This window comes from Marmota flaviventris, chromosome X, assembly GCF_047511675.1.
Source record: "Marmota flaviventris isolate mMarFla1 chromosome X, mMarFla1.hap1, whole genome shotgun sequence".
NCBI lineage: Eukaryota > Metazoa > Chordata > Mammalia > Rodentia > Sciuridae > Marmota > Marmota flaviventris.
The window spans coordinates 69113398-69139308 of record NC_092518.1 but is presented as its reverse complement, the minus strand read 5'-3'; the positions used below and the strand labels follow the sequence as shown (position 1 = coordinate 69139308).

The 25911-nt window shown below is 32.1% G+C and overlaps 1 protein-coding gene across 1 annotated transcript in view; it reads left to right on the top strand.

Annotated features, from left to right (window-relative positions):
- Window positions 1-25693, top strand: part of Hdx (highly divergent homeobox) — an 82664-nt gene extending 56971 nt beyond the window's left edge. The window contains exons 5-9 of the mRNA XM_027930836.3: window positions 3511-3718; window positions 9828-9907; window positions 12759-12842; window positions 21322-21444; window positions 25568-25693. Coding sequence (XP_027786637.2) covers window positions 3511-3718; window positions 9828-9907; window positions 12759-12842; window positions 21322-21444; window positions 25568-25693 — 621 coding nt within the window. The remainder of the gene's footprint in view (window positions 1-3510; window positions 3719-9827; window positions 9908-12758; window positions 12843-21321; window positions 21445-25567) is intronic.
- Window positions 25694-25911: the final 218 nt, after the last annotated feature.

The following is a 25911-nucleotide window of genomic DNA, read 5'->3' as shown; positions in this document are numbered from 1 at the left end:
AAATGTAATAAACCCACTAGAAATGTATTTATATAGAGTCATTTCCCATTGCCTTTTAGTTTGAGGAGTATCAAATAGGAAATATTTTAGCCTTCTTATGCAATAAGTTCCCATATACTTTCAATATTCATATTACATATCTTATCTTTATCTTTGTACATTTCACAATCACTCAACTCTCCCAAAAATGTTGCAAAAATGTTGAAGATAAAGAAGAACTTGGTCCTTGTGTTCCTTTATTTTGTCCAATATATTTTATGACCCAAATGAAACAAGAAGTATTCTGAGGAAACTGGTGTCTTCCTCCAATTGTTTATACTATCACTGCAGCAACAGGGTCCAGGACTATTGTAAAAGAAAAAACTTTTGCATTATAATTTTTATACATCAGAATTCACAGATGGAAAACAGAGAGACCACTGACAATTTGAAGGTATTTTAGTAAGAAGTTGCAGTTCTTTACTTTTTCTGAAGTCTACTATTCCATTTTCAGTGAGATAATATAATGGGAAATTGAAAAAGATCAAAAATTTTTAACTAATATTCCTTCCAAGGGGGAAGTTAGTAAAATTAGAAAAAAATTATACCCATAAATATTTTTATTTTCTTTTGTATGGTTTTAACTTGGCAGTTTACAAAACAATCCATGTATTTCAGACTTCACATATAGTATTGGATGCTAAACATATCCAACATCCTAAAGTTCCTGAATTTGAAGATTTCCCAACAATTACAAAGAAAAATTGGTATCATTGGACTAACTGAATAGTTCTTCTGTGTTGCCTTATATGTATTGGTTTGAAAAATCTTACAACGTATAAAGGTAACTTCATTCATGCTTTGTATTTATATTTCTAAGGTAGCTTTGTATTTCTGTAGTCCCTGTTATACAGAAGAAATTCTGGTTGAAATACAAGGAAGGAGTATCATAATCCAATTTAGGACTGAAATTTAAATCTATAATCATTATGAGTTCATGTTTTGATAAAGTGTGGGGTTTAAGTTGAGGTCCATTTCATTTTCCTTTGGATATCCAATTGTTTCAGCATCATTTCTTTTTTTTTTAATTTTTTTATAGTTGTAGATGAATGCAATACCTTTATGTTATTTATTATTTTTACGTGGTGTTGAGGATCAAACCCAGTACCTCACACATGCTAGGCAAATGGTCTACCACTGAGCCACAACCCAGGCATCCCCAGCATCATTTCTTGAAAAGACTACCATACCCCATCAAATGGTTTCTGTACCTTTGTCAAAAATAAGCTGAGCTCTGCATGCTTGTGTGGGGCTATTTCTGACTTGGGTATTTTGGTCCATTGACCTAATGTCTTTAAATTGAGTGTCAGGATTCCTTCCACTGTATTTTTTAAATATTGTTTTATCTATACTAACTCATGTCCCTTCCATAAGAATTTTACAATTATCTGTTAAATATATCCACAAAAAATCTTGCCTGGATTTTTATAGGAATTTTGCTAATCCTGCATATCATTTTAGGAGGAATTTACATCTTTAGAACACTGAGTCTTCTAATCTGTTAGCACATAATATTTCTCTATATATTTAGAACCATTCTTATTTCATCAGTGTTTTGTAATTTTTAGCACATAAATCTTGTACACGTTTTGTTAATTTTATACCTCAGAATTTGTTTTTTGAAAATAGCATTATAATTTTAACTATTTTATGTTGAGTCTGTTTGTGCTTTTCAATGGATTATTTCATCTCATCTAAACCATGATATTTGTGTGGGTAAAGTTGTTTTTATTATTCTGTTATTCCTTTCGTGTCTGCAAAGTCTATAGTGACATTCTTTGGTTCATTCCTGATATTAACGTTTTATTTTATTTTTCTTTCCTTGCCAGTCTTGCTAGATACTTATCAATTTTTCCTGTTGTTTTTATTTTAAAGCAGTTTTTAATTTTCTGTTGTGGAAGACTAGGAGGAAATAAGTAAGCTAAAGATTGGGATAAAATATTTGTCAACCACATATCTGACCAAGAACTCATATATAGACTATATGAAGGACTCTAAAATTACACTCTCTTGTGTGTTCAATCAAAAACTTCAATTAGAAAATGAAGAGAAATTTCACTGAAGAGGATATACAGATGGCAAATAAGCACATGGAAAGATGTTCAACATCACTACCAATTAGAAAAACCAAATTAAGAACTCAATGAATCTCAGTGGTAGAGTGCCTGCTTAACATGCATAAGACCCTAGGTTCAATCCTCAGGAAAGGAAGGAAGGAAGGAAGGAAGGAAGGAAAGAAGGAAGGAAGGAAGGATAAACTTGATGAACCTTCATTACACACATGATTGGGAACATCCAATTTTTTAAAAATTGTTGACAACAGTAAATATGGGCAAGAAAGCTGAAAAGTTGGGTATCTCATACATTACCAATAGTAATGTAAAATGGCATTGCTCCACTAGAAAACAATTTGGCAGTTTCTTATATAATCTAACATATAATCCCAAAATTGTATTCTTATTTATTTTCCCTTGAAAAATTGCAACTTATGTCTGCACAAAAATCTATTCATGAGTGTGCATAATAGCTTTATATATAATAGCCAAAAACTGAAAACAACATGTGTCCTTCAACAGCTGAAAGATTAAACAAACTTTGGTACATACATACCATGGAATACCACTTGGCAGTAAAACAAAATAGATTACTGATACAACTTAAATGACTCTCCAGGGAATTATGCTGAATGGGAAAAAAAGGCTGATTTTAAAAGATTTACTGCTGTATGATTTCACTTATATAATATTCTTGAAACAGATACAGAAGTAGACAATAGATTAGTGGTTGCCAAAAGTCAAGGATAGTGGGGAGGGATAAAGTTATGGTATAATAAAAGAACATAGAAATATATATAGTGTACAGTATCAATTTCCTGCTTTTGATATTGTGCTATAATATTGTAAAGTATAATTTGGAGGAAATGGAGTGAAAAATCACACAAGACCTATTTTTGAAATTTTTTTGTGATTCTAAAATTATTTCAACATGTTTCAAAAATTGATTCTAAATACAATAAAATTAAATTTTTAGAATAGAGAGCAATAAAGAGCACATTTTTACCTAGAAGGAACAAAACTTGAAATGGCATTTGAACTATAGGAATATAGAACTAAAGTAATGGCCTTATTTATTTATTTATTTATTTTGGAAAAAAAAAAGAGGCAATTCACTTTTGAGAGATTTGGTGAATTGATTTCCTCAGAAATAAGGTAAAAACAGAAACAAAGTGATCTCTACTAGATTGTATATTGTTCTAAAATCTGAATATTTAGATAAATATCCTGCTTGTGCTAATAATCTCTTTTGAAATAAAACAAAATTATTTTTATTTTAGCTTATTGACATAAATTCATTATTCTGTACCTGTTTATTCTTTTTATTCAAATTTTATGTAGCATCCATTCATTTTTAATGGCCAGACTGCTAAGTTTTCTACATTTATAAAACTCCCTCTTATATTTTTTTATAAAGACTTGGATTGGGAATCGACGAAGGAAATACCGTTTAATGGGGATTGAAGTTCCACCTCCAAGAGGAGGCCCTGCTGATTTCTCTGAGCAGCCCGAATCTGTTTCTTTGTCTGCACTCACACAAGGAGAGGAAGCTGGGCATGAAGTAGGAGAGGATAATGACAGAAATGATGAAGTATCCATCTGTTTGTCCGAAGGAAGCTCTCAAGGTACTTTATGTGCTTGCTACACCTCCTAATAATAGCCTTTATAAATCTGATGCATTTTTCTTGCTTTTTGGCTCACTGCACCTCAAATGTAGAGTTTTCAAAACACTTGACCAAGAATTTGTAAAGAAAGAGATTCATTTTTAATGTTTCCATTAAATAGTCTCCCCCATCAACTTACACAAGTAGCAGTCATCTACCACAAAAATGCTATTTATTTCAATAATTCATATATTATAATTAAATAAATGATTATCTTTATTTTATTGGAGTTCTGGTCAATTTAGATTAGAGCACTAAAATACACTGTAATGCAAGGGAGTATGGTACAACATAATGAACAACAGGCTTGGAGTGTAGCAAACTGGGTGCTTGCAAGTCCTATCTTTTCCATTATCTGATTATATGACTTCAGGCAAATCATTTAATCCACTGGGCTTTAGTTTACTCACTTGCAGAAGGAAATTAGATTGGATTGTCTTTAAAAACCTCTCAATATTTCCTTAAATGAAACTGCAAATAATACCATGGAATCATTTGTCCATGAGAAATGTATTTCATTTGACTTCAACCATGGAAATAATACTAATGCTACTTTTATTAACACTTTTATTAATGTTTAATTTAAATTTCATAAAATTCATCCATTTTAAGTGTACAATTCAATTATTTTATTAAATTTAAAACCATTACTATAACTAAAATCTAATCTTAGATCATTTTCATCACTCAAAAAAACCTATTTTCAGTCAATATCCCCTTCCATCCTCAGCTTTAGGGAACTACTAATCTGGTTTTTGACTACATAAATGTGCATTTTCTGCATATTTTAAATAAATGGAATCATACAATCTATAATAATTTTGCATCTGTGATTGAAAAACAAGGAGAATAATGTATTTGCCCATTTTGTTTGTTTTGTTTCATTGAGTCCTATTCAGGATACTAACACTCATACATTGACATTTTCCAGTTCATCATTTGCCTTTTAATTTTGTTTATGATGTTTTTCTGATGTCAGAATTTTTGTTGTAATTTAATATTGTCAGATTTACCAATATTTCCTTTATGATTCCTGACGTGGTTGTCATTTTTTTGTGATACAGCTATGCAAATATATCTCTATATTTGCTTCTGATATTTTATAGTATTATTTTTAAATATTCATATTTATTTCACTTATAATTTATTTTGCCTTAATGTGTGTTAGGAAAATGCCTAATTTTATATTTTCAAAGATGTAAATAGTTATCTCTGCACTATTTGTTAAATAATATATATCTTTTTTCCAGTGTGCTTAAGTGTAGCTTTGTGTCAAAGATGCATACATTTATATGCATACATACATAAATACATACACACATATGCATGAACCCATACAAATATACACACTAGGTGAAATTCTGAAGTTCCTCTTATGTTATGTGAATCTGACTATTTACAACGTGGCTTTATGAAATGTCTCAAAATCTGGTAGGATTCTTGTTATTCTTAGCTCTTGATTCTTCTGAATAAAATTTAGAATTGTTTAGTTTTTATCTTTTCCTAATTTCATCTTCAAAACCCATTCAATACTTTATTGGCATTGCATAAAATGGATAAGCTATTATAGAAATATTAATTCTGGTTTGCATTTATTGAGTTTTATAGAGCTGTCCAGCAAGCTCTTAGATACTATGGTCTGGAACTCAGAAGCAAGGTTAAGATAATGTGAAATATTTGAATCACCCACACCAAAACCAAAAACTCCTAGACATAAAAATAGAAGATTTATTGAGTAAGAAAAAAAATAAAGGACAATGGACAAGGACTGGGTGTTGAGAAAAATTCAGATTTGGGGACTAGAGAAGATAAAAGAAGCCATTAAAAGATCATTCAGAAACAGGAGACAAAGGAAAAAGGAAGATTTCAGAAAGAAGAGTGGTCATTATTATCTCAGTGATCTCGCAGACGTTGAGTAGAATGGAGAGGCCATTAAATCTGTTTTTAAGGGATTCTTAGAAAAAGCAATTAATACATGCACTGGCAGAAATTAAACATTGCAGTAGGTTAAGTAATAAAAGGGAAAGAAAAGCTGTCACTGTTGAGAGGGCTATGTACTTCAAGACCAGGTGTTTAAAATGTTATCAATTTATGAATGTGAAATGTTCAAGTTTCTCTCTTTCCCTCTTTATCTCTCTTTCTCACTCTTTTTCCCCATTGTTACTGATATTGGTGAAGATGGTAACAAAATTTAATATACAAGGAAATTGTGAAGCAGATTTAAAAAGCACCAAATTTTAAAAAAAAGAAGCATTTCATCACTTCTAATCCCTTTATTTCTAATATAGTGGGTTCATTAAACACAATTTTGTCTTCTCTCAGTCCTGGAGATACTTGGAAATTCCCAGTGATTCATGACAGGCTCTTTAGAACATAATGTCTGGCAGCTAGTTGAAGGCGAGTGGGGAAACAGGGATTTGTGTCTTTCTGAGAGTGGGTGGGAAAGGCTGTGAGGAAATATTCTGATAAAGTTCAGAAGCCCCTAGGTGGATTTTTATTCCTTAACTGCCACTCCCCCACCTATAAGGGAATTTTAGAAAAAAAGGCAGTTAATGGAAAAAAAGTGAAAGTTAATTTTAAAGCCCTCTATAATGGTCCACTTTTAATAAACCATTGCTCCTACACTGGCATTCTTTGTCATATAATAGCATGTTCTCTAGACAGCTGGCATAGTAATCAAGACCTAATGAGAAAGAGGAGAGAGAGAATTTAATGTATGAATCAAAAAACACTTGACGAGAAGTGCGATTGCCTAGAATTTCTCTCGGCGGCTTATTTTTCACAGCTGCATGATAACCTTTTCATTCTCATCAGAAATTGCAACAGAAAAGCATTTTCAAATACAGAAAAGAGCCCCTTTTTGTGCAGTTTACTACTACTTCTATTCTCTTCCTCATTTTGCTGATGGAGAATACTAATCTGATTGGTTTGACTGTGATCATTTTGTGAGGATTAAGTTAATTGTATCATCTGGTTTAAACTAATATCAAACCTTTAAATATGCTAACCATATTCTGTTACAGTTTATGAGAATGCAGTTAGATGTATGTCTACTTTGAGAATTTCATTAATTTACTCTTAGACATATACGTACAGAATGATTAGAGTAACAGATCATACCATTTCAAAAATCTAGCAACTGAAATTCAAAGTCCTTATAACACATCTAGTGATTCAATAGGATTTATAAAAAGAGAAAGATATCTTTAAATATGTGCTTAGAAATTACATGTTAAAATCAATAAAAATGCTATAAAATTTTCTAAAACATCTGCATAACAAACATAAGACTTTTTAATTGCAGTTAAAGGTAGGTTTTGCTGGAGTCAAAAAATGCTGCTATGTTGCTAATCTTTTCACAGTTTCAAATCCATTCCTTTATCTCTGAGGTGCTGATATGTCCCTAACACAGAGCTTCTGGCTTACCTCTAACATCCGTATTCTATCTCCTACTTTCCCCTCTTTGACTTCCTTTTACTATCCCTGTGCAGGGATGAAGAAAAGGGAGATATGGTTGGGACTAAAATTTTTTAAATCCTCCTAGTTCATCCCTCCACAAACTGTGAACTTCAGCAAAAGGAATGCTTGGATGAATGAGCTCCCTAATTTCAAGTTCTCTATTTTCTAAAACATATACTGATGGTTAAGAAATTTTGAATGTTTTGTACTATTCTGAGGAGCAAAGTGATTAAAGTTTGGGAACAATTAGCATCTATAATATTAATTTTTGCAGCAAAGCCTTTTTCTGCTGTATCTATTATGTGGTTGTGCACATGAAAAATAATTTGGCATACAATTCCCTAGTGTGAGTATGTAGCCACATCATAGAGTGCCCTCTAGAGTTGTAACTCATTAACAATTCTGCTTATTTATTTTCCAGTTAGCAGAGCTGCTTTTCTTAATAATCAGACTTATTAACAATGTTTATTTTCCAAGCTTTCACAATGTAAAAGGAAACCTTTCTTATTCAATGCATCACTTCACGTTTTTATTTAGAAATCCTCAAAATAGTTTTTATTTAAGTCTTCTAAAATAATCAAACCATGCATAAATATGTTGCCAGTAGAGCAAAACTGTGCACAAAGTTACAAGTAAATGAGAACAGGAATATATGGCAAACCTATAAGGAATAGTACCTATAATGATCTTGTTGGTGAGCAATATAACCCGTCTTCTGAGACCACCAACTCTGCAGCTAAAGCTGATGAAAAATTTTCCTCCCTTCATTTCATTTAGTTGCCAATTTAGTAGGACTTTAAAGGTCTATGATTTGAAATGTCTAAATAATGAATAGGTTTACAGTCCCTTTGTCTAGGAACCATTCTATTTTTTAAATTTAAATTGACTTATTTTAGATTCCACATATAAATGGGATCATGTAATTTTTTCCTGTCTAGTTTATCTTAGAATAACATCTTTTAAGTCCAACCACATTGTAGCAAATTTTAGGGAAAAAAGAAGATCAAATATATAGAAGTAGAAAATAAAAATTAGTATTAGAATAGAGATGGGGAATGGGACGACTTCAGTTAAAGGATGTGAAGCAGCAAGTATGTATGATGAATGAGTGGAAAGATCTAATGTAAAACATGAGGACTATCACTAATGATAGTGGATTGTATTCAGGGGTTTTTGCTAAATGTTTATAGCTGCTATTGCCCGGGAGGGTTTCACTATATGAAATGATAGATATATTAATTTGTTTCAGTAAACTAACCATTTTACTATATACATGTGCATTATAATATCTACCACTGAGCTACACCCAAGCCCCTAAAATTTATTTTTAAAATAGACCTAGTAAGAGACAGAAAAAAGATTAAATCAAATTTATAGTAGACTTCATATTAAAATTCTTGCTAAAGTTTTCCTGGATTTCTTCAACTTGAATTCTCTCATAGAATTCTCCTAAGTGAGTTCCTGGATTCTGCATGATTTCCTATTAATCATCCCTATGCTCATATAAGACACTCTTACATATGTTTACATGGGAAGGAATGGGCTCAGAAAAAATTTGGGAGGGCTGATATTTTTGTTATTCTTTCTAATGTGAAATAAAATCTCAACTGCCAAAGAACAGGGAAAATCTATTAATATATATCCAAATAATCTCAATGACATGTCCAAGAAGGGGGGGGGGCATTGTTATCCTGTTTTTCTAATGGTTAAAAGATAAAACAGGGGCAATAATGTATGCAGACACCCAGTGCCTTGAATTAGCCACTTTCCATAATTTAGCATGAAGAGTGTTTTAGTAAGTTGGTTTTTTTCCCCAAAACTACATTACTTTCTTTCCTAAATTTTTTCCTTCACTATTGTAAAATATTTAATTTAATAAGAAAAGGAGTATATCTTCATTGAAGAAAAATTTGGTAAATACAATAAAAACAGAAGTAATTCTACCTCTCAGTGATAACCCCTCTGGAAATGGGGATTAGGGGATATTTTGGCCAGTATTTTCTCTTAGCATATATACAAGATAATGATTTTAATAATTTTTTCCAATAGTAATGAACAATAAATTTTCTCCATAGAAATATTTATATACAATTAGAAAAATAAGAAAATTGAAAAAATCTCTATCCAGAGGTAATAATAGTAATATTTTGATGTAAACAGTGCCATTCTTTTTTTTCCTCTCCATTAAAATATGATTTTTTCTCCTTTACCCAATTAAAAGTATGTGTAGGTTTGGTCACCTTTATTTTTCATTTTACAGTAGATGGTTATTAATTTCCCTGTTGCTAACTATTCTTCTATTTCATTTTTAGTGGCTTTATAGTATTTATTGTAAAGATAGGTCCTAAGTGATTTCTCCCAGTCTCCATTGCTAATGATATAGGTTTCTTCCTTTTTTCTATTTAAATAGCACTGTAGAGACCATCCACACTTATTTCCTTAGGAAACATTGTTAGAAGTAGAATTGCCCATTAAAGCATTTGTGAAGTGAATTTGCCATCTGTATCTTTTTACAATAGAGACATTATTTAAGTGGTCTTGAGAAAAAAAAAAACACTCAATATTAAGTTTTGGGGTATGAAAAATGAAATTATCCTTTTTTCCCCTATAGAAGAGCCCAGTGATATTGTTCCAAATGAGTCAAGGGCTCAGAAAGAGGAGGACCACCATGCAGTATCCGCAGATAATGTGGTATGTACACTTTGAAATTCTTTCCTCATTACGTGATGGATTTCAAGACATATTTCCAGTTGGTGACAGAATCAGCTTTGTCAGAATAATGTCTTTCTCTACTTCACAAAGCAAAACAGCTTTTTTTAATGAACTTATATATGCTTGAATGATATCTTTGAATGCTTACTAAATAAAATTTAAAATGCCTCAATGTGTTTTATTTAGGGGATTTCAAATAAAAAACAATACTTATAAATATGATACTTTATGTATGAAAAGTTATTTTTCTCTAACATACTTAGCAAGTAGCAGATTTCTTCTCATTTGACAGAAAGCAGAATTAAAATGGAGTTTAGCCTGAGATCATGAAGGAAGCCTTTGTCAGTTATGGTACTTGTGTTCCAGACCCAGGATTTCTGACTCTGATTTCTCTGTGTAGACCATACCTATCTATATTATATTTAGAATTGTTTCTTTTTTCTACTTAAATTGAACTCTGTTACTCACCTTAAACATCATAGTAAAGGAGGAACAAAAATATTACAGTTCAACAGCAGGCAGAGTCAGGCTGTGTGTGGATTAATCTGGGTTTTGTGAAAATGTAAACATATAATAAGGTTCCCTCAGCAGCTGTTTTAGAAGCATTTGTTTTTACTTGACTCCGTCAAATAATATAGAAATTAAGACAATGTTAAGCAAAATCATGCATAGAGGGGAATAGGAAAAGTCATTGTGTATTTTTTTCCCTTTTGAATCAGTATTTTGTGCTTGATTGCAGTCATTAAAAGTATGCCCCGATAATGGATTTTTTTTGTTCCAAAATTACTGTGATATCAAAATTAACCCTGACTTCCATTACCAACATTATTTGTTTGTCCCTATGATCCTGCCACATCTGTTTAATAAAAATTAAGCACATACAATATGCAGTTTTGCTCTTGTTTGTTAAATATTTACAATATTTAATATTGTTAATCATATGTAGAATGCAGCTTAGGATTGCATTTTATTAAGTCCTGGCTGAAGTCTATGTTTGACTCTCCTAACACTAAATTCAACAGGTTACACTCCTAAAAAAAAAAGCTTTGATTTTTGAGGCAAAGTCATTTTTTCATTATGTAACAAAAAATATTAGTTTTCTAGAATTTTACATTTTGTAAATATTCCTAAATTGCACCAACTAATAATCTCCTTCTGATATAGATTTGAATCATAGTATATAAGCCATATACATGTATTTACAAATTGAAACCTCTTTCTCCTGAAAAAAATGCTCATTTTTAGCCTGCCTTGAATCTCCCTTGCAGCAGACATTTGAAGATAATGAATGAAGTCATTGCGTGGAATGACTCACAGTCACTTAGGCACCTAATTTTTCAAGAACAATTGATTTTCAGAGACAAAGCTCCAAACTTTCAAAGGTTGATCTCCTCTGCCTGTAACTTTGGAGTGCCCCCAATTATTCATGGATGACAAATCACACAGACATATAAGACCTATTTATATGCACAAATCTATACAGTGGCCTTTGGTGCCTTCCTTCCTGGATTGCTTAGCTCCTTTTTTTCCCAGAACCAATCCAAATAGTTAGAGAATATGAAAAAAATAAAAAAAAATATCATTTCTGAGGTCTAGGGAGAGCCAACATGATTAAGTCCCAAGTTTATAGTGATTATAATAGAAAACAAAACATTAGATTCATCTCCAGGCAGCGGTAGAAAGCAATTTCATTGCAGCTGTCCTTCTGATTCAGAAGCCTGGAGGTCAGAAACCCTGTAATGGTATCATATCCTCGTAGGCAATATTTCAAATATGATCATTCCACGTTTGTTTGCGACTTTTAATCACCATTTATATTGCTGGGTAGGAAGCCTAATTTCAAATTCTGTCTACAACATGCTGCTATTAATGTGCTTGTTCTTAAAAGACTTGTCTAGTGACTAGGTCTTGCTGAGCTTTTCCCTTTTTTAATGTTTCAGGGTGCTTTTAATTTTTAACTATGTTTTTTTACATGCAAAAGAAAAATTTAGAGCTGATATTGTCTTTTGGTTTTTGCTTTTTAAAAAAACGTATATGTGATTAGATAATTTGCATTACCCTCATGTTTATAGCTTATGGGCAATTCTTTTCATCAGGACTGAGCAATTTTGTTCATTCTTTGGACAGTTATTTAATTAGGACCTACTGTGTGCAAGATGCTGCACAAGCTGTGTTGTTTCTTCATTTCAAAGCTAAGGGCATTTTTGTCTCTCTGTTTGTCTTTTTCACCTACTCACTAGTTTCCATAGTGTCTAATGAAGAAAAAAAATCACCATGCAATTTTAATCATTACATCATAAACATCTGCTTTCAATTGTCTAGCTAATAGAGTGAAGTAAATTTGTGATTTTTAGAAATTGTATTTGCCTTTGGAATACACCATATGTTGATATTTTACATTAGAGGTAACAAAAAGGCCTGAGGAGATAAAAAAGAAAGTGCTTCCTATTGATAGTATGTTTACCATTAAAATAGACTATCCTTACAGGAAGTGAGTTCCCTGTCGCTGGAGGGCGCTATTTAAGCAGAATTGAATGCCTGTTTTTGTTGTTTTGTTTTGTTTTTTTAAGGGATATTGTGAAAAGTAATTTTCTATTTTAAATAGTATTAAAGTAGTTTTCTATATTCTAACAGTCATCAATTAAAGGTAAAAGGAAGGGGCACAAAATCACTGAATAACACTGAGGAGGCAGTTAATTTATCCCAGATAACCTAGTCTAGATAACTCATTTGCTAAACCTAACCTTAATTATGTGTGTTCTATACATTGTTGAATATAGTGAAAATCGTCTAATAAATATTTATAGAAACTTCTCTACTTGTATTACAGAAAATAGAAATTATTGATGATGAAGAAAGTGACATGATAAGTAATTCTGAAGTAGAACAAGTGAATTCTCTCTTGGATTTTAAGGTAAAATTAATTTTTCAAATTCTGAATTTATTAGGAGAAGGTATTAAATGAGGCAGACTTTTACAGTACCTATGTTACTCCCATTTTAAAGATTAAGCATTCTGGGGCTCTGCATTGATTATCTCAGGCAACTTGAATATCAATCAGAGTGCTGGATGTATTAATAATTGGTGGCTGGTTTAAGTGGGTATTATTTTATTATAGAGTTTGATGACCAAGTGTAATATTGATGTACAACAAGGTAGTTAACGTGAAATTCATGGAAATGCCTTTTTAAAGCAAATGTTCATTTTTTAACTAGTGGTGGAGTATGGTGGTATATACTTGTAGTACCAGCTAATCAGCAGAGAGACTAGGTGGGAGGATCACTTGAGTGCATGGGTTGGAGACCAGCCTAGTTGACACAGTGACACTCCATCTTAAAAAACAAATCAAAGGTAAAGCAGAGATTTTTTTCTAGTGATCCCTGATAACCATATCTTGAATTGCAACTTCTTCTGAAGACCATCTTTAAAAATATGATAATATACCTGTTCTAAGAGAAGTTTAAAAACAATTCCCAAAGCAAATACAGAATGAATATGAATAGAGATGACCTTTCCTTAATGTCACTTGTTACTAAACTGAAAGGCTTCCTTTGACAACGTGCAATACATAATTATGTTTTTATTAAATTTTGACATAAGCTATCAATCTGTATGTCAATATGTTTTCTGCATAGACATATAAATGGTATCCCTTTGTTAGTCAGTATCCTATCTTACTAGATAACTTTGGAATCTTCTGAAAATCTGGCTACATAGTACTTCTTTCCAAATACAAAAGTTCTTTTTTTTTTTAATATTGTCAAGTGTTCAAATCAGAGACTAGTAATCTTAAGATGTTATCAAAAATAGCATTTAAACAGAAAAGACAACAGCTGTTATTTTCTCAAAAATCTTTTCAGTTTTCCTATAATTGAAATTTATGTCACTTAACAGATTCTGTTTTCCAAATGTTCATAACATGTCAGGTTTTAAAATATTGAACATTGTAAACACAGAAGGAAATTGTCTTTTGAAATTTATTTGCCACTTGGTCAAAGAGCACAATACAATCCTGTATTTAAACTGTATTCCAGCTAACAGGATCATAAAGTTGTTGATTCTGAAGTATAAGAGATCATGCTATGCTATCCTACTTGGTCATATAATATTTCTAAATTCCAAGTTAAGGATTAAAATTACTCTGCAGGCCACCACTTGGCACAGGCTATGGAAACTACAGACGAGAAGCCTGGATTGCCCAGCTGTTAAGTTTGCTCCACTTAGCACTCTCAAACAGGTCAGATAGGGTCGGGCTCAAGACTCAGAGGATTCTTTCCAAGACCTCTCCCCTCTGGGATGACAGCCCACTTGAGAAGGTTTGGAGCTAAAGATCAGGAAGGCAGAGCAGAGTGTCCAGTCCAGAAATATCAATGAACATTTTTACTGAACTCTAAAGGACATATAGTAATCCAGTGATTTCCATTTTGGTAGATGCTGTGAGAACAAGAAGTCCTATCACATTAAAGGTATCCTTTATAACACATCACAATGTCACACCAACTTTTTTCTTTAATTATCAAAGATACACACCTATGTAAAAATATCATTTTATAATAATTATTTGTAAATATTTCCATTCACCTCACCTATGAATTGTTAGCTAAATTATAAAGTAATTATATAAAACCTCATGTATCAGTTATAATTGCAGATTTCACACTTCCCAGTTTAGAAAAGTAAACACTTCAGAGAAAATTGTTGTACCATCTTCCATTTACATATGCCTACTAATATTATTTGAGGATGAAAATCACTTTGTTTATTTCTTAAGTATATTCATCTTTTTTTGAAGACAAATCCTTATTTTACTCATTTTTTGTTACCTAGTTGTACAGCCTGGCACTTAGAAGTTCAATACCTAATTGCTGAGTGAGTGAAGGAACGAGTAAATTTATATTGTGAAATAATATCAATACTATTATTCAAGTGCTAATTTATATAAAATCAAATATGATCAGGAGCTGTATCATTAAAAATCTTCTTCCCATATGGAAACCATCTTTTATTCCTGGGATTTATTGTACCATATTGAAAGAATATTCCCTATGGTGCATTTGATAATCATTACTATAAAACCACCAATACTCAGTTTGGGTGTAGTGGAGTTTCTGATTGAGATACATCACTAAAAATCCATATTGCTAGGAGTTCTAACTAAACCAAAATGTTTATGAGACAAGCTGATGGGCACAGTAAGTGAGGCATGAGTAGTTAGCTGTATCATAAACTAGCACCTAAATTTTGATCTTCATGGAATCTTGGGTGCTCCCTAATTATTTTGGAGAAATATCAACAAAACTTACTAGGAATGAATGGAGGACTTTAACAAGAAAAATAAGCTACATTTTGTTTTGTGAAATTCAGTGTTATCTTACAAGTTCCACTCACAAGCACTCCATTTCCTAAGGAAAATCTCTAAAGTACACATAAATCACAGATTGTAATCTAGGAAGTGTTTAATAGGCTTGCAAAATACAGCTCCGTGAAGAAAATGTCTATAATATAAAACTGTATTAAATGTTTATGCTTTTGAAATATATGATAAATACTGATTAGGAGAAACATTTGCATGAAAAGTTAGAGATCTGCATATCAAAAGATTCTTTGTGACTTTGGCAAATTGGAATAAATATTTTCAAAATGTTTCTGATGGACCATGATGCAGCCCAGCAGGACTGTGTATTCAATGGAGACACTACTATAATGATGATAGCTATCTCCTGTATTCAAAAAGTCCTCCTGGTCAGCACTTTACTAATACTGCTGCTCTGAAAATGCCCTAATAAAAACAAAGGTTTAGAATTAGTAAAATGTATTGTGGCAGGAGCATGTTGAATTTTATTATAATGCTTACTTATAGCTTAGATTGTTGTAGAGTGCCTCTGGATAGGAATTTAGCTTGTGCAGATGTTTTACTTGATATTAAATAATCTGAAAAGGGAGCAGTTTTATCAAATAAAATAAATTCTAAACTAAGCTGATAAAATAAATGGTACAATAAACATGTTCACAGATTGAATGTGATTAATACCACAGCATCCTCTCAATTGAAACAACAAAATAACCATAGAATTAGCTACTTTTTCAATTTTTTTAAAAATTGTTTGTTATAGTTGGACTCAATACCTTTATTTTAATTATTTATTTTTATGTGGTGCCGAGGATCGAACCCAGGGCCTTGCACATGCTAGGCAAGCACTCTACCACTGAGCCACAACCCCAGCCCAGAATTAGCTAATTTTAATGTGTTTTATGCAGCTATTTGAACAAGGTCAAAGATTCTGCTATAATCTTTGAGTACATATTCGTGAGGTACAAAAATGTTAATATGATTTATGAATCAAATATATAATAATCATATATATATATATATATTTTTTTTTTTTTTTTAAATTATCCATCACCTGAAATACAATTTTTGTTGTAAGTACATCCGAAATTTGTTCTCTTAGTGATTTTGAAATGTATAATACATCATCATTTACTATATTCACCTCACCACATATACTATTCAGGTTAAAAATAAAGAAATTTTGTCATTTGCAAAACATGGATGAAATTAGAGACCATTATTAATTTCAATTAGTAAGCCATGTACAGAAAGACATACTTCATGTTCTTTCTTATATGTGGAATATAAAACAATTGAATTCAAAGAAGCAGAGAATAGAATGGTGGTTTTCAGAGACTGAGAAGTGAGGAAATGAGGAGATGAATGATAGTCAAAGTGTACAAATTCTTAGACAGGAGGAAGAAAGGGTGTTTTTGTTCAGAATTTATTGTGGGTTTCTTGTTTTGTTGTTGCTATTTTGTCTTGTTTTGATTTTGTTTTTCTTTTGCTGGAGATTGAACCCTGGGGGTCAAGAATGTTCTCTCCCACTGAGCTACACACCAGAACTCTTATTTTTTCTTGTAAGAGACAAAGTTTCCCTATTTTCTTGCTTTAGCCTCCATGGTAACTAGTACATGCCACCACACTCCTTGTATTTTTAACCAGGTTTAATGATATATAATTTACTCATAGAAAAAAAATCAGTTAAGTATACAATTAAATGAATTTTGACAAGTGCAAACAGTTGTGTAAATACTGCCTCAATTTGTTTATTCACTTGCTAATGAAGGTTGGACTGTTTTCAGTTAAGGAATATTATGAAAAAAAAAAGATGCTATAAATGTTTGTGTATAAGTATTTTGGGACATGTGTTTTCATTTCTCCTGATTAACTATCTAAGATTACAATTACTGGATGAAAATTAATATATTGAATTTATATCAAACTGAAAAAAATCCAAATGGATGTACCACTTTATACTCTCACCAGCAATGTATGAAAATTTTAGTTGTTCTACATTCTCAACAATACTTGATATTATTAATTCTCTTAACTTGAGCCATTGTAGTATGTTAGTAGTAGTACTTCATTGTGGTTTTAATTGGAATTTCCATAATGGAAAATTATATTCATGCCGAATAATTTTTCATATATCTTCTTTACTGATATATCCAAATGCATTGCCTGCTTTTTAGTTTGTTGCTGGTTCTATAAATGGTTTTTGTTTTCTTTTGCAATACTGGGGAATTAACTTAGGAGCATTCTACCACTGAGCTAATCCCTGGCCCTTTATATTTATTAGATTGAGTTAGGATCTCACTAAGTTACCAAGGCTGTCCTCAATCTTTTGATCCTCCTGCCTCAACCTCTGGAGTTGCTGGGATTACAGGATCTACCTGGCCTATAATTGGGATTTAAACCCAGTTTATAATTGGGATTTAAGAGTTATTTATGCATGCTGGATACGAGTACTTTTTCAGATATGTGAATTGCAAATATTTTCTCCCAATATAAGAATTGTGTTTTATTTTCTTTACTGTGTTTTTTGATGAGTAAATTATTATGAAGTCTTTTAAGTTTCATGCTATTTATGTCCTTTCAGAATTTTTTGCCTTACCAAAGGTCACAGTTTTTCTCCAATTTTCCTGTAGTCCTACATTTTTAGGTTTCACATTTAGGTATATATCAATTTCTTATTAAATATTTTTTATGAGATGAGGTGAGGGTTGATAACTGTTTTTCAGGTGGATTTACATTTTCAACCACTATTTGTTAAAAGTTTTCTTTGTCCATTAAATCACCTCAGTACCTTTATTGAAAATCAATCAACCATGTGTGTGTGGGTTTATTTCAGTACTGTTTGATTGATACATCTGTGTACCCTTATGCTATAAATACATTTTCATAATTACTGTAAATTAGATAGTAAATTCATTCAGAAGGCTTTCATGGCCATTAACTTATTTGAGTCTTAAAATCCTCAATACTATAATGTTAAGTTTGGGATTATTAATATAATATGTATTTTACTGATGAGTAAACCGACAGAGTGGTTAATTGGCCTACCATGTTTACAGTTATTAGTAGACCTAGCACTAGAATACCACTAAATCCTAGACTAGTATCGTTTCTGATATAAATTTTAAAAAATACTGAAGAGAAACTGATCCCCATATCAATGATTCACAGTGGTAGATTAAGAGATATTTTCTTTTTCTTCCTTTTTATTTTATTTTTAAATGTGTTCTAATTAGTTATACATGCAGAATGCGTTTTGATATATTGTACACAAATGGAGCACAACTTCTCATTCCTCTGGATATACACAATGCAGAATCACACCAGCTGTTCAATCACGCATGTACATAGGGTAATAATTTCCTATTCATTCCAATATCCTTCCCACCCCAATACCCCTCCCCTCCCCTCACTCCCCTCTGCCCTTTCCAAACTTCCTCTATTCTTCCATAGCCCCCACCCTCAATTATGAATCAGAGAAAGTATATTCCTCCTTTGGTTTTTTGGGATTGGCTTATTTCATTTAGCATGATATTCTCCAGCTTCATTGATTTAGTGGCATATATTATAATTTCATTCTTCTTTAAGACTGAGTAATATTCCATTGTGTGTATATATGCTATAGTTTCTTTATCCATTCGTCTGTTGAAGGGCACCTAGGTTGGTTCCATAGTTTAACTATTGTGAATTGAGTTGTTATAAACATTGATATGGCTGCATGGCTGTAGTATGCTGATTTTCAGTCCTTTGGGTATAGACCGGGAATGGAATAGGTCAAATGGTGTTTCCATTCTAAGTTTTGTAAGAAATCTCCAGACTGCTTTCTCTATTGGTTGCACCAGTTTTCAGTCCCACCAGCAATGTATGAATGTATCTTTTCCCCCACATTCTCACCAACACTTATTGTTGCTTATATTCTTGATAATTGCCATTCTGACTGGAGTGAGATGGAAACTTGGAGTAGTTTTGATTTTCATTTCTCTAATTGCTAATAATGTTGATCAGTTTTTATATATTTGTTGAATGATTGTATTTCTTCTTCTTGGAAGTGTCTGTTCAGTTGTTTAGCCCATTTATTGATTAGGTTATTTATTTATTTTGGGGGTGTGTTATGTTTTTTGACTTCTTTATATATCCTGGGGATTAGTGCTCTTACGTGAGGTAACTGTGGTAAAGATTTTCTCCAATTCTATAGGTTCTCTCTTCACCTTATTGACTGTTTCCTTTGCTGAGAAGGAGAATTTTAGTTGGAATCCATCCCATTTATTGATTCGTGATTTTATTTCTTGCTCTATAGGAGTCTTATTAAGGAAGTCAGGGCCTAATCCAACATAATGAAGATTGAGACCTACTTTTTCTTCTATTAGGTGCAGGGTCTCTGGTTTAATTCCTAGGTCATTGATCCACTTTGAGTTGAGTTTTGTTCAAGGTGAGAGATAGGAGTTAAATATCATTTTGCTACACATGGATTTCTAGTTTTCCCAGCACCATTTGTTAGAGAAGCTATCTTTTCTCCAATGTAGGCATTCAGCACTTTTGTCTAATATGAAATAACTGTATTTATGTGGGTTTTTCTCTGTGGCTTCTTTCCTGTACCATTGGTCTACATGTCTATTTTGGTGCCAATACCATGCTACTTTGTAGTATAGTTTAAGGTCTGGTATTGTGATGCCTTCTGCTTCACTCTTCTTGCTAAGGATTGCTTTGACTATTCTGGATCTGTTATTTTTCCAGATGAATTTCATGATTGCTTTTTCTAGTACTATGAAGAATGTCATTGGGATTTTCATGGGAAATGCATTAAATCTGTATAGTGCTTTTGGTAGTATGGCCATTTTGACAATATTAATTCTTTTTATCCAAGAACATGGGACATTTTTCCATCTTCTAAAGTCTTCTTAATTTTTTTTTAATTTAGTGTTCTGTAGTTTTCCTTGTAGAGGTCTTTCACCTCTTTTGTTAGATTGATTTCGAAGTATTTTATTTTTGTGGGGGCTATTGTGAATGGGGTAGTCTTCCTACTTTCTCTTTCAGTGAATTCATCACTGGTGTATAGAAATGTATTTGATTTATGGGTGTTGATTTTATATCCTGCTACTTTGCTGAATTCATTTATTAGTTCTAGGAGTTTTCTGGTGTGATTCTTTGCATCTTCTAAATATAGAATGATATGATTGGCAAATAGTGACAGTTTGAGTTCTTCATTTCCTATTTGTATCTCTTCAATTTCTTTCTTCTGTCTGATTGCTCTGGCTAGTGTTTCAAGAACTATGTTAAATACAAGCAGTTAACAATGGCATCCCTGTCTCAGTCCAGTTTTTAGAGGGAATGCTTTCAATTTTTCTCCATTTAGAATGATGTTGGCATTGGGCTTAACATAGATAGCTTTTACAATGTTGAGGTATGTTCCTACTCTCCGTGGTTTAGCAGACTCCTCATGGTGGGGAGCTAAGCAAACTACTTACAGATTTAGTAATAACAGTCCCCCTTCAGTATAAATCAATCTTTTTAGTTTTCAGTATTTGGCTTTCTGAATGATATATTCAGCATTGCTGTACCTGGTGTTGCTCTTAGAGCTAATTGGACTCATATTCTTAATTCTAATGCAAATGCTAACTGTTTGATATAAGAAGTGTCTTATATCAACTTCTCTTATTGGAATTTATTTGAATGGGTTTTTAAACTTACAGTGTTTTTTGTTGGTGATTTGCTTAAAGGGAAGCCTTTGAGTTACAGGATAATTCCTATTGTGCTTTATATTTCTTTATGTTTTGGTTTATTTTCTTTGTTGTCCCTCTGATCTGGTTGCTTTTAGAATTTTATTGTGCTTCAAACATGTACATTCTAATGTTAACATAAGGTAATTTTTAAAATATTTTTTTAGTTGTAGTTGGACACCATGCCTTTATTTTATTTATTTATTTTCATGTGGTGCTGAGGATCGAACACAGGGCCTTGCACGTGCTAGACAAGTATTCTACCACTGAGCCACAACCCCAGCCCAACATAGGGTAATTTTATTTTTTGATGTTTTCTCCCTCAGAATGAAGAAGTCAGATTCATTGAAAATGAGTTAGAGATTCAAAAGCAAAAATACTTTAAACTTCAGACTTTTGTTCGAAGCTTGATATTAGCTATGAAATCTGAAGATAAGGAACAACAACAGGTAGGTCCCAAAGAGACTAGTAAGCGAAAATGCATCATGTTGTAAAATAGCATGTCACAACTGGGTTCTTCATATCTTTTTTTTTTTTAACTTTATATTCCTGTTTGACATAGAGGAGAATGGTTGTTATTTTACGACATTTTTCAGTTTTCTTGAGAAAAGGAATTCAGATTTTTGTGCCACTGTAGTGGGAAACTTAAATAATTGATTCCATATTTTATTAATTCCAGATCACACTTTAGTAGGGAAAACTGATTTTTAAATTGATTTTAAGGAAATTCCTCAAAATGTTTGTAGAAACAGGGCTACCCTAACTAGAGAGGCACATATTAGGGAAATTTTATGAATGAAAAAGTGAGACATTTATTTACCTCTCTTCTGGAACTTTGTTGCCTGAAAGCCCTCTGCAGAATTCACAAATGTTTGAATATCTTCTATTATGTGATCTATTCAACACTAAGAAATTATGAAATTATTTTGTGAAATTCTTTGACCGGACTGTGTAACTTAATTTTCTCAATTTAAGTAAACTCTTTCAGTCCCCTACTCTAAGATGAAATGTCCCTTGTTTTTTGCTATGGATTTTTGTTTATAAATACCTTCCAAGTTACATTTCCTGTCTCATATTTTTATGTGAAATCTATATAATCATTAATTCATCTTAAAATAATTATAGATGTATTTTAAATGTGCCATTTAATATTAAAGGATGCCAAATTTGTCAGATTTATATAGTTCCATGCTGTTCCTGTCTGATATGTCAGATTTCTGTCTGATAAGTCCTACCAATATTGTGAGAGTCAGGTAACCATTGTTTAGAAAGCAGTTCCAGAAATTTTTATTCAGTGAGTAATGTCAGAAGTATAAATAAATTCACCTCCTATACCCAAGCAAGACTTCACATACATACCCTATCCCAACATCTCCATGAGGAAAGATTTGCGTTTTAACATCCCATAATTCCACTTTTCTTCAAAGAAAAAAATCTTTATATTATTAACTGATGTGTTGAAGCACAAAATTAAAACTAGAAGAGTATTCATGAAGCTCAAAATAGCATGTACATTACATGTTCAGTATCATGAATTTTATTCCTTTAGCCCTATACATACACCAACATCAAGATGGTAGCCTTCAGTTACCTTTGCCAACTTTAAGCATTTTGCTTTATCATGTGACATATGCCTATTTCATTACATATTAAAATGTGTTTGTTTTTTAGGAACCTAAAATACAGTTTATAAGTGAACATTAAGGTATTTTGAACATGGTCCCAAGAGTGTTCTAGATTTTAAATAACTCTAAAAAATTAGGTCCAACCAATGCAATAATGTGAAGCATGGTATTGATCTCAAAATCTCATAGAATATTTTAATTCAGTTTCATGTCCAGTTAACTAGTACTTACCTGCTATAGTTATTGCTGTCTCCTGACATCTGGGAATTGCATATAGACTACATTTTATTCTAATTATAATCTCATTCCTATTTAGGTTCTTTCCCCAAGACCACAAGCAAATAATAAAATAAACTAATCAGTGTTCTATTTTTCTCTTTCTCTTTTACTTTTCCTTTGAAAAAAGGCCAATGAACAAACATATGGGTAAAAAAATTGGCTGAAAGAAAGACAAAGTGATATAAATATTTTGCTAAATGTTATACCCTATATAATCAGCACCCAAAATATAAACTACTGATTTTCATGACTTTCATAATTGATATGGGGTATAATGAACCTAAAAATATGGTCTCAAATATAGAAGACACTAGTGGTAGTGCATAAAAATAGTCTAGGTGATCTCTTAAATTATTGATTTTTATATTTTGAAATATTTATGGATTCATTTACAGAAATAATTTTAGTCTACCTAATAAAAGATAACTATTGTGTCATTAGTTTCTTATTTTTAAAAATTCGTCATTGTTTTCCCATTAGTCTTATTTGGGAAGTTGATTGAAATAAGTGGTCCATAAAACAATTTGACATGGTAAAGAATTTCAGGGTTTAAGCCTATATGTTACACTCTGATTGAAATGTAAGATTATCAATAGGTATTTTAACATCAATGACCATTTTTTAAATCAAAATAATGTTGCCAGCATTGTTCTAAGCCATAAGTTCTTTTTACCCCTAATAATTCCCTATGAGATCCTAACCTGATCAATTGCCTTTATTGAATTCTAATTCTCCACTTTACAAAGAAGATAATAATGATAACATTATAGAACTTGGCATTCATACCTTAAGTTCTACAGTAACTGTTACAGAGACTGATAGTGTATTTGGGAAAAGCTTTAATAATCTCTTGGAAGAATGACACTTGGTCAGACCCTGAAGACAGCTGTCATTGATGAAGAAACTTTAATAAAGAAAGTTGTGTTTATGTTAGGCTCCATGAAAAAAAAAAGCAGTTCCAACAATTGGCATATTCTGAGCATTTGTTCAGTGTGGCAATGCTGCAGTCTATTAAAGTATCGAAAGAAGAATGCTGAAGTGGTCTTATTAATAATACCGTATACTGCCTCAGATATTAAAGTTTTACTATTTCTTACTACACTCAATTTAGTCAGTCAACTTCATCAATACAGTGGCAAAGAAATGAAAAACAGTGCTTCTCTGATGTGTAGGACTCCTTACTAGAATTTAGAATACTATCATGTCTTCTCATCTACTTGACTTTCCAGGACTCTATGCACATGGTCAGTGAGTGTTAATTTGAAAACTTTCCCCTCTTTACTATGGTGGTGAGTTAAATCCAGTGATATATTATTCATAGTCTGATTAGTCAATTCAAGCAAATGTTCCATTGCACCTGGACAGAATTAATGGTATCCCACTGTTATAGAAAAATAGTTCTGTTTCTGGGTACTGGACCCCAGAACCTTAGAATTCATGTAATAATTTAGGTACCTTTGCTGTGTAAATATTCTCCATTTCAGCAAGAATTTCATGAACAACTTAATGATATAAAATAAGAAACACCTTTTTATCCCAGATAGGAGGTAGTCTTTCCTTGTACATTCTGAAAAAATGAAGAATGTACTCTTGCCTTTGTGCTACACAGCAACAGGTATAAGATCTATAACTGTCACTTTTTTTAATAAAGAAAATAGAAAAAAACTGTCTCATTTCAACAGTGGATGTCATATGTTCTCCAACATGCCCTGTCTTTCTGTTCCTTAATTGGATAGCTTTCATTTGTTCCTATTCCCTTGGTCCTTGTTTACTGTTGTGCCTACAGCCCACACTACAAGTAATGCTGTCTAAAAATTTCCAGATATACTATATTATTTTTAGCACTGGGAGCAGCAAATCAATCATTTAGTACCAATTTCTTATAGTCAAGTGGACATCCGCACCATCGGCACATAAAATTGGATAAATTATTTATTTCTCTAGTTTAGATGCATGTTCTGCAACTCCAGATGAAATAATGAGACCATGGCAAAGCTTAGTTCATCAAACTCAGTGTATTCTAATTATTCCAGCAGAGAAATGAGCAGCCTCTAGATACATCATTACAACAGTTAGATTTAATGGTTCAACTAGCGCTAGTGGGTGCTTGGCCATCTGTAGATAGGGGCATAGTGTAAGGAAAGAGAAAAAAATCAGTGTCTTCTCAAGTTGTTAAAGTTTAATCTAAAGTAGACTAGTTGAACTTCTTTCCTAACCACTAAATTCATTCTCCCAATGAAGAACAAAATGTGGTTTTCTCTAAGTATAGTGAAACCAGGCATGGGTATTTTAATAAAGAATACAATTTCAAAACCCTTTAGCAGTGATCAGTGAACACTCAAATACAGTATGAAAATCACTTACCGCAAACACTTCAAAGTACTTTGTTCAGAACACTTGCTTATTTCCCTCCTGATTTTCTCCTTTAGACAGGGTTCTAATCTACATAACCCACACTCTCAACATCTAGTATTATGTTACCTCTTATTAGTGTATGAATATATTTTTTTCTTTTAGGTAAGTTAATTATATAAGATCCTGAAACATAATTGCTTTTTTCTTTAAGACCATGAGAATAAATCAAAATGAAAGGGCTACAACTATTAACATTAAATTGAAAAAGAGTCTATCCACATACTAATCCAAAAAATTGATTTTTCTGACTCAGGCACTGCTGTCAGATTTACCTCCTGAATTAGAAGAGATGGATTTCAATCATGCTTCACCGGAGCCTGATGATACCTCATTCAGTGTGTCTTCTTTATCAGAGAAAAATGCCTCAGACAGTTTGTGATTTGAGGGGGAGGGGAATATATGATGCAGTCTTTTGGCTGCTTAACAGGTGTGCATTTCAAGATAACTGTATTCTGTTGCCCCAATAATCTTCAGTTGGAAAAATGCATTGTCGAAACATTCTGTGAAAGATGAACAAGATATAATGGCTACAATGCAAAAAGCTGCATGTGAAATTTTAAAGCATCATTTGAGATTTTCTTCCAAACTGGAACTCTG